The sequence below is a fragment of the Raphanus sativus genome, unplaced genomic scaffold, assembly GCF_000801105.2.
Source record: "Raphanus sativus cultivar WK10039 unplaced genomic scaffold, ASM80110v3 Scaffold0616, whole genome shotgun sequence".
Lineage (NCBI taxonomy): Eukaryota > Viridiplantae > Streptophyta > Magnoliopsida > Brassicales > Brassicaceae > Raphanus > Raphanus sativus.
The window spans coordinates 23,832-33,958 of NW_026615933.1; the positions used below are offsets into that span (position 1 = coordinate 23,832).

General features: G+C 39.7%; 1 protein-coding gene and 1 pseudogene across 3 annotated transcripts; both read left to right on the forward strand.

The window, feature by feature from the left end:
• Positions 1 to 614: 614 nt before the first annotated feature.
• LOC108842979 (early nodulin-like protein 2) lies at positions 615 to 4,186 on the forward strand. Of its 3 annotated transcripts, none has more exons than XM_056997381.1 (3): positions 615 to 943; positions 1,045 to 1,731; positions 3,916 to 4,186. In XM_056997381.1, the coding sequence occupies exons 1-3, from the start codon at positions 769 to 771 to the stop codon at positions 3,975 to 3,977; spliced, it is 924 nt and encodes a 307-aa protein (XP_056853361.1). In that variant the 5' UTR covers positions 615 to 768; the 3' UTR covers positions 3,978 to 4,186. The 3 variants fall into 3 exon arrangements, with proteins under 3 accessions (XP_056853361.1, XP_056853362.1, XP_018471551.2); XM_056997382.1 differs by having other exon boundaries at positions 616 to 943; positions 3,943 to 4,186; XM_018616049.2 differs by lacking the exon at positions 3,916 to 4,186 and having other exon boundaries at positions 617 to 943; positions 1,045 to 1,972.
• A 1,416-nt stretch (positions 4,187 to 5,602) lies between these two features.
• LOC130502635 (uncharacterized) lies at positions 5,603 to 9,703 on the forward strand (annotated as a pseudogene).
• Positions 9,704 to 10,127: the final 424 nt, after the last annotated feature.

Below are 10,127 nucleotides of genomic sequence, written 5' to 3' on the forward strand. Positions count from 1 at the left end.
GAATTCAAACAGAACTAACATTGAGAAGTAACGAGAGGCCTAAAGGTAATGAACTAATGATTCTATTAGCAACCGATTGAGCACTGTTTTTAATTTGAAAGCCAGTTCTCAAACAAACAATCAAACAAAAAACAGATGTTGTAATTCAATGTGTAAAAGATGTAGCCCTTGAGAAACCAAATTCATGGCCCATACATAAGTCCACAAATTCAAAATCTTTGTATTCAGAAATTCTCTACGACTGCAATAACACGATCGCATGCATCGTAAGGCTAACCTTTCTCGAAAAAAGAAAGAAAAGAAAATGGAACCAGATGCAGATATAAAAAAAGACTTTATAGTATCAAAGCCGAATGGTATATGATTCGTTGTGAGTCAATAGTCATATCCTCAAGAATGAACATTAGTTCTTCTGTGATTGGTGTTTGAATTCGATACTTTCTTTTGTCACAATCTACAGCTCTTCTTTAAACGCGTAATATTCTCGTATAGCACCAAATGGTTTGTTTCCTAAAATGAATAAAATTAAACACGTCGGTGTGGACACAAGAAGAAAGTCCCTCTTCTTTTAATGAAGAAAGAAACGAAGACTGACACGAGATTCAATTTTTAAACAAACACGTATTTACCATAAACGTTACATTTCCCCCTATCATAAAGACAAAAGCTTCACTTTACGTTTTAGCCCAATCCTTCGTATTTCTATATATTCATAGCCACACACTCACACAAACCCCATTTCTCTCATAGTCTATTAGAAAAAAAAACATGGCGTTTACAAAAACCAAAAGCCTCTGTTTCTTCACGTTCCTCCTCTCTTTCTCAACCATCTCCGTCGCACGGAGGTTCGGAGTCGGAGGTAGCGGCGCGTGGGTTCCAAACCCCCCGGAAGATTATGGATCTTGGGCTGGAAAGGGCCGTTTCCTAGTACACGACACACTCTGTATATAATATATATATAACCTCTTCTTTCTTACTTGTCATGGAGTAGTTTGATTTTTTTTTAATTTTGTATGAGATACGGTTTGATTATTTTACATGCAGATTTTACCTACGCCAAGGGAGCTGACTCTGTTCTAGAGGTCAGCAAGGCTGACTACGACGGATGTAACACCAAGAATCCGATCAAGAGAGCCGACGACGGAAACTCAGAGATCTCGCTTGATCGTTCTGGTCCGTTTTACTTCATCAGCGGTAATGAAGATAACTGTAAGAAAGGGCAAAAGCTTACTGTCGTCGTCTTGTCTGTTAGAACTTCGACTCCGCCTCCTCCACAAGCCGCTACGCCGGAAAACTCTCCGCCGGGTTCAATGCCACCTAAGTCTTCTTCCCCCGTTTCTCCGGCTACTTCTCCACCGGCCCCTATGCCACCTAAATCATCTTCCTCCCCTGTTTCTCCGTCCTCTGCTCCGGTGACTTCTCCGCCGGGATCAATGTCACCTAAGTCTTCTTCCCCTGTTTCTCCGATGACTTCTCCTCCATCACCTCCGTCCTCTGCACCGGGCTCTTCACCGTCTGGATCAATGGCACCCAAATCTTCTTCAGCCGTTTCTCCATCTTTGGCTCCGGGAGAATCTCCTTCCTCCATTTCATCTTCCCCGTCTGGGATGGGTCCCTCCGGAGATGCTCCCTCAGGTTCGGCGATGGGTCCCTCTGGAGATGGACCGTCAAGCTCCGGTGGTATTAATGCGCCGGCGGAAGCTCCAGGCGAGAAAAAATCCTCTGCTAATGGTATGGCCGTTATGTCGGTAACTACAGTTTTAAGTCTCGTCCTAACCATCATCCTTATGTCAACTTAATAACACTTCGAGGCTAATATAGATTCATGTCGGAATCGATTTTCTCGATTCTATTGGTCTAGTTTCATTCAAGTGTCTGCTTCTTCTTTTGTTTATTGGTTACGGCTTTACATCGTCAGTATAGTTTGATAATTGTTGTAATAAATAAATAGAGACACCATATTGTGCTTAAACTTTTTTTTTTTTTTTTTTTTTTTTTTTTTTTTTTTTTTTTTTTTTTTAAATACTTATATATATTAAATCTACCCGTATAAACGGGGATTTCAAATCCGGTTACAAGCTGGTATTGTACAAAATTTCCAAAGTCAAACTAATACAATAACTAGCTTCGCCCGCCCACTAAACCCGGCACATTCCGCTAATATGTCTTCGTAATTCTTCAGAATTGATAACCGTTCTCAACCGTTAACGATGAGCACTAAAAGGTGAGGTTCTCCAAGTTGCCTCGGATGCCGGGACTTCTCGTGTCGTTTACAGAGTAGCTGGTTACCAAGGAATTCCACCAAACTTGTATCCATCTCTAAACATGAAGCTCCAAACGACAAGTAGAGGAAGGTTTCGGATACATACCATGAGCTTTGCAGATGCCACCAAAGCCGAGTTGCACACAGCGCCACACAGCACTTGAAACCGCTTCCCAACCGAACAGAAGCTCGCCACTGTCGTCACCTAACATGAACGCTAAAGAGGCCTGACCACCAAATCCACACACCAATCCAAGAGAGCTCTAACGACCTGCACACATATAAGTCAGCTACACTACCAATGACGAATCAAGCGACCCTTCACCGGCATCGGGATGGTAGCTGAACCCAAGAGAGACACCGCCACCGAGTGACAAAGTCGTGACGTCTCTTGCCGTCTTCGAGAACCGAAGAAACGGAAGTGTGCCTCGCAAACAATCCACTCGTGTCAAGAGTAAAACGAACAAAGCAAGCTCAGGAGCTCGACTCCAATAGAGAAGCGGCCGCAAAACTAGTGAAGATCTCAAACTGGTGACGAAGTGATGAAGCCGGAAAGACAAGTGGAGCGCCAAGGAGAGCTTGAAACAGCCATAGACGACTGTGTAAGACTCCACTCAACACACCAACGCGAGCCATATGCAGCCATAGACGACTGTAGGGACCAGGTACAACCAACACCGCACCCAACCTCAACTCGCCTCTGGAACCAAACAGTTTCAAAGTTGTCTTTGATTCCACCGTAGATGGAGGCGAACCCGACGACGCCGTTAGGGTTCCCCGAACCACTCAGAGAAAACCACACACCTCACCGGACAAGAGCAGCAATAGAGCCACTACCTAACCGAAGGGCGAGCCAACGCACCACCACGAGCTTAGGGTCTCGAGAGAGAATCTAAAGGGGAAACGCGACCTCTCTCTCAGCCGATAAGAGCCGACTCCAACGGCCATAGCCTCTGCAGAACACCGCGTCTCGACTCCAGAACAAGTCGCTTCTCCACCGTCACCGTAATCCTCGCGCGCGGCTCGTTAACGACGGAGATTCGCTTGGCCAGAGACCGAAAACAAAGCGATGGGAGAGGGGTAATGAGCGAGAAGCAAAAATAAAACCAGAGCAAAAGAGAGAGAAACCCCCGACGGCCGGACGCGCTCAGACGCGCCGGTTACGCCGGAGCAGATCTAGATTTGTTGGTCGCACGCAGAGAGGAAGATAAGGGGGAGAGAGAAACCCTTTTATTGTGCTTAAACTTGATCATTCTAGTTACACAAACACATGATAACTCTTAATTTTTTTGATTAAAGATAACTCTAATTAAAAGTTGAAAATAGTATATTGTGTTGTGATACATACTCATAACACTCACACGTGACTGAGTTTATAAGGTTAGGGATAAAGGTGATCTGTGACTGAGTTTATAAGGTTAGGGATAAAGGTGATCTTTTCTAGCTCCCGTTGGTAACTAACAGAGTTAATGCTTTGGAGAACAAAGTGGCAGTGCAGTTAGGTGTGTGTCTTAAGAAAAGTGGTAAGAGTTGAATGCTTATGTTTCCACTAAATATTTAGGTTCATGGATATGGATAGATATCGAATTGGGTTGTACCAAAATTTTTTTTATTCTTTTTACTATGAAAAATCCAGACTAATCTCTGAATAGATGGTACCGTTGTATTCAACTGGACAGTAAATAAACTCATATCCGTGCGACCGCAAAAGTGAAGTCTGATAGGGTGGCCTCGAACCACATTGCTTCCTAACCCTCGCCTTACCAAAAGCTTGTTAAAGTCACATTAAAGACTGATCGTTATTAATTCATTTACCTACCAAAGCTCACGTAAGGGAAAAGCTACATTGACTTTCTATTTTATGTTTGATGCTTTCTTATTTATGTCAATATCACACATTCAATAAATTTCTTTTATTTTCCACTGTTGTTTTATAATATTGACATAGATACTTCTAGATGTGAGTATCAATGTTTATTTTTGTGTGTTGTATTTCATTGTTCATTTTTAAATTGAAAAGCTTATTTCTTCTCACTGTCGGCAGTAGAAACGTGAGTATGGACCTACACTGATTTCTCATTCAGTGCATCTTATACTAGTCAAATACATTTGGAGCGTTCAGTGCCTTTTGAACTCATAAAAATGAATTTAACAGATGCTTAGCAACTCTGTTAAACAAAAATATTCTGATTTACGCGTTTAGAAACACACTAATTAATCTAATATGCCAACAACATCATAATCGAATGATATGTCATTATAGCATTTTATGATCGAATCCGAAAAGAATTAGAAACTTATAACACCAAGAATACATAAGCTTCTTTAATCTAAGCAAATAGAAAGAGGTTTATGATCTAAACTAGTAAAATAGAAAGACAGCTAAAATCAACTACAAATAAATCAAAGAAAGACAATCTTTTGGGTCAAGGTTATTGATTAGGATGATCAAATGCTATTTCATGATGTTCAAACAATCATACTAAGTTTTAGGCTTAAGATCACTAATTTAAGCTAATCCACTTTTATGGTAATAATTCATAACTAATCAAGTTCTTAACGTTAATTCACATTGGTTAATTAGCATCAAGCATGAATGAATTTCAAGTTCTAATAGCCACTAAACATCTCTAACATCAACTCATGTTAGCTAAATCATATTGATTAGTTCATTCAAACATTTCATCGAATAGCTTCTGAACATGAGACAACCTATGATCTTAGATTATAGTATTCAACCTTAATCTAGAATTAAGCACACTAATCAACTAAAGATCATTTAGATTAAGAACACAACATCAAAGATCAAACACTAATCACTCTAATATACTAGACCCAAGAACTCTAAAAACTGTACTCACTAATCTCCATGAAATCACACAAACTCATGATATATTGTTGGATAAATAAGAGATTAAAAGATAAGATAAAAATAATTAACAAAATAAACTCTTAAACCAAACGAGATTCAAATTTAGAAAACGAGAGAAGTTACAAACTATAGCTTAGGTAGTCTAGGATTTTTCTTGCTTTTGGTTCACGTTTTGTGCATACTTTATTCAAGTAAACATTCATCAATTTGTTATGTATTCATACCTGAATGATTTGACCAGTTTCTTGATAACATTGTACTTTTGGTGACTATTAGTTGTTGTAAAGTGTCTTGCTAATGGACAAGACACCAACCCTTGACTATAAACTTGATAAACTAGGGAAAGTAAAGGTTTCTCCTTTTTAGCGGTTGCTCTCTTGACATCTTTCTTCATCACGTCTGTCTCAGCTTCATCTCTTTCTCTCCTAGTTGTTGCAAACTTGATGAGTTGAGACACTCCGGCCAACATGAATCCACCTCTATACATCAATGCTAATTTGACAGTGGTGAATGATGTCAGGTGGATAGCAATCACTACAGCTACCGTGAGTAAACCTATGGTAACTCCGTAATCTCCATGAACCCTGGAGTCTTAGTGCTGTGAAACAGAAGTGAAGTGCCCAAGCGCTCGAAGCTAAAACCATATACGGTTCGGGATGTTTCTCTCCAATCTCATCCGTGAACCAAACCAGTGTACCCATAGACAAGGCTTTGAAGGACAAACTTAATCAACCAGTGTAATTGACGAGATGTTTTTCTGAATTCTTTCATTAAAGAGGGTGTTTTTTCTCGCGCAATTGCAGCACTCTTAGATTTTGATAGGGGGCAACAGAATCCAATATCCGGTTTCATCCAACGATCTGTTCCGAAAGAGGCTGTGAAATGCTTGTGCCAGTCTTTTGAGGATCAGTTTTCCTCTCAAAAAACTTGCAAGATTGGAAATGAGCCTGTCTACATTCTCGTAAACGTATCAAGGAGAGTTTTTTTGGACCTGAGGTATTCGACTCTCAGAAAAGCTTGACGGATGCCGTCCACAACTTCAAAAACCCGGTCTCTCTTTGATCATATAAAAAAAAACTAAGATCATTGAAATAAAAATAGAAATTATGTAATGATGTAATTGATGATTCCACTATATTAAAGAAGTAATACTAAGATAATTGAAATCAACTTTTTCAATAAGTTTCTTTAGAAAAACAAAGTAAAACCAAATATAATGATATTTATGTCTGACATTTATACTAAAAATATTTACATTAGTCTCTTCAAATATTTTGGAAAATCAAATGACTTTAAAATATGGACTTCTTCTCCGCAGTTTACAAATTAACATTTTAAATACTTCACGTTTTCGTAAACGCAATCGAATTGCTTTATGATAAAAACGACCAATACTATAAAGCATTCAAGCGCCGAAAAAACATAAAGGAATTTACTGGTAATATGGATCATTTTCAAGTTATCAACTTGAGGTTGACCATAAAAACAAACAAATTTGCTTTATGATAAAACCATAAAAACTTAGATTTTGTTTTTTCTTTAGAAAATACAGTTATTTGAAAGAAAAAAAATTGTTCTCTAGATTTTAGGAAATCTCTTTTTTTTTTTTTTCTTAAAACTTGATTGTCTAGAAAATGGTTTTTTCGGAAACAAAAGTCAAAAACTACTTCAAAATCAGTAAATAATCAACCTCCATAGTCTTTTTTTCCAAAACATTTACCTTTTCTCAATAAAACTGCGTGTCGTTTTATAAGCTCACAAAAAACGACCCCGCGTGTATTGTCCTTTCCGCCACAGAGAAAAATCCCCTCAGAATCGAGAACCTCACCGACTACGAGCATCGTCCTCCTCTTCCTTCTCGGCGATGGGCGGCCAAGCGGAAACCGTAAGACGCTACGTGCTTCGAAGGTCTCAGATCCAGACAACTTATTCCGTTCTCTCGCTTCATCTATTGCTTCCCTCAGGTACAACAATGTCTCTCCGGTTCCCTCCGATCCGCGCAAAATCCCTATCTCCTTTAAAAATTGCCTCTGTGACTATAAAATGATTTTGTCCCAAGGTGCTGCCAATCTCGTCGATTTTGACTAGTTTTGATAAAAATCTCTCTCAGAAAGTTTTGAACTTTAGGGTTTTAGGAATTAAACAATCTGAGTCCCCTTTTTGATTTCTCAGGTTTCTAAGCAGCCAATCTTGAAACATCTGCTGTACATCCTGGGTCCGTTATCACGAACTCCTCCGATAAACTGGGATAGTGGCAACGTTGCCTCACACTATTGGAATATCAAATCCAAGGAGGAGAAGATCGATCGAGTTCGTTGATGTTTGCGACCTCTCTGATGTCTTGTTCACGGAGCTTGATAGGATTTTCGAAATCCTGTTCTCTGCTTTATGCAAAGACAAATAATGGTGAGAGTTGTTGCACGTTTGCAAGTGGAGATGAGGAGAGTGTTGAACTGGCCATGCTGTTCTTAAGATGCTGCATGAAGATCATCACTTTACTTTTGCCTGAATGAACACAGTAAATGGCTCTGGAGAAACGCGAAAATCTTCTCTCTCAATCCTCAGTGGTTTGATCTCTGCAACGTATGGGGGTGATTCTTCTGACGAGTCCCGCCGTACGTTTCTTTGTACAGGGCTCTTGAGGTAATAAATCTTGATTGATCCATTTTTGTTTCTTAGATTTTCTTTTGACCGTCTTGAAAACTTGTGGCTTTTTTTTTTATAATTATACCATTGGCAAGTGCTTCTAAGTTGAATCATTAAGACGGTGTTATGTTTACTTTTGTCCCTTAATATGTCCAGGTTTCATCGATGAGGTTTTGGTGAATAGTTCAGTCAGGGATCTGCTTTTCCTTGTAGATCCTGCATTCTCCTCATGTATAATGTTCAGTAAGCATGACATGGCCGTTGTGATGGAAATGGTTTTCTGCTCACTTTATCTTATCACTGTCAGGTGAGAAACTAAATAAGATGTATGCTGAGAGATTATACTGGAAAGCAAGTTAGTCCGGTTAGACCACCTCAGTTAACCATGAGTGCTGCTACGTCCTTGCTGCTAGACCCCGTGATGTTCTCCGCGCCAAGAATGATTCACGCCTATGTGGTTTTATTGCTCTCTGATGCCATCGGTATCTGTTGTGTTAAGGGATTATTAGACCTTCAGCTTTTTGATAGATGCATTGATGCATTTGACAAGTCTGTTGTTCTGTACACAACGGTACATGTGTAAGGATGAGAATAACTCATCTGGGAAGTTTTGGTGTTTCGATGTGTAGTTCTGGGATTAGAACAACTCATCTTCTTTTGCCCTCAACACTGGAGAAAGTTAACGAGGTTACACTGAAGCTAAAGGATTCATGGGGTTCTTTTCAAAGTAACAATGGCAAGAGAGAAAATGATGAGCTGGTAGCGTGTTCTGTAGCATACGCGAAGGAGAGTTTAAGTGTATTTGATAGCTCCTACTCAGAAAACATGTTGTCGCAGATCTTATCAGTTCTTGGTTGCGCGATACTTAGAGCTAGTTCTGATGATGTCATGGACTCTGTGTTTCAAAAGTACAGCGCATCTAGTGTCGAAGACCTGTATCTACTTGCATCCATACTAAAGCTGATGAGTTGTTCGACACTGCAAGTCATCCGGGCTCTCCGGCATCGATCTGAAGACGTTGGAGACGTTTCAATCTTGCAAGGAATACAAATCCATGATGGACGTTGTTGGACGTTTTGAAAAGTTCAGTGTTCACTTACCCGGACAAAGTTTCCTGCACGATAGAATAGAATCTCATCCTCATGTTCATTTGAATTCGAAGTGGATGCTTATGCATTTTTCTGGCTTACTGTCTGTAAGCTTTGCACTTAAGCTTGACTTTCTAATAAAGGGCTCTATTTTCGGAATGGTGGTATCTCTGTATTTATTTATCCTAGAAGGGGGTGACTTGGAAGCACTTGTGCACTCAGAAAATCCATCAACTTCCATACCATCTAGTGGTTTTAAAGCTTCTGGTAAAGCTGAGGAGGTAACAACTAATAACTCTTCGCACAAAAACTCTAAATTTCTACGCTTTTTTCTAAATGAATCAATGGTTATATGGTACAGCCTGCAGTAGATAGGAAACTTAGCGAGGCTGTTGCTTTGAAGTTTCAAAAAACCCGAACTTTGTACTTGGGGTATGTACAGAAAAACCTCTTTTTTACTTTCATGGGGGTTGATAACCACATTTATAAGATCGCTAACGAGACTACGTAACTCCATGATTGTGCAGCAAGCTGTCTGATGCAGAGAATGGTTCGGATTCAGGAGTTTGGTGTCGAAGAGAAAAGCTGCAACGGGGAGAAATTTCTTTGGTGTATGGCCGGAGAAGGCAACATGAATAGCAGCGACGTGGGAGGACTTGGCAGATTTCATAGTGTGTGAGCCCGAGAAAGATTATTCCAATTGGCTAAAAGGAAGAGAACGGTTTCGGAGTCAAAAGTGGAGGTCAGGGAGGATTGCTCTCCAGAGGTGGAACAAAGAAGCAAAAAGCTTGGAGAGAGAACAAAGGAAGTAATGTCTTAACAAGTAAGCTTTAATGTAATCTTTCGTAGTCATTGTATCATGTTTCATTGTCAGACTTACTACTTATGTAAAAATGTGATTGTCTAGCATTGTAGATGGAACACTATCAGAGCTATAAAAAATGTAACAAAAGTTGTTTTCTTTCTTCAAAGTTAAAGGATTAAAGCCTCAACAACAGAAGTGAAATGTAAAAAGTACTTTAGGGAGGGTCTCTACTTGTATATAAATGAGGAATAAGCTTTAAGAGTTTTATCCTCAAAAGAAAGGTAAAAATCCAAGCTTATAAAACATCCCAAACTACAATAACGCAGCCTTGTTTGATCTAGAGAACGTAGTAGTAACCCAAGACAAGAAGCATCAGTACCAAAGAAGTAACTGGAGCAGCCCAAACCCAGTAATTAGTCGACTTCTTACGCTTGAGGATTGCTCTTGGGAGTG

Bases quoted from the DNA above. Each gene is read 5' to 3' on its own strand.
- LOC108842979 (XM_018616049.2), top strand. From the start codon at position 769: ATGGCGTTTACAAAAACCAAAAGCCTCTGTTTCTTCACGTTCCTCCTC. The intron at 944-1,044 runs GTATATAATATA...TTTTACATGCAG, and splicing joins CCTAGTACACGACACACTCT to ATTTTACCTACGCCAAGGGA.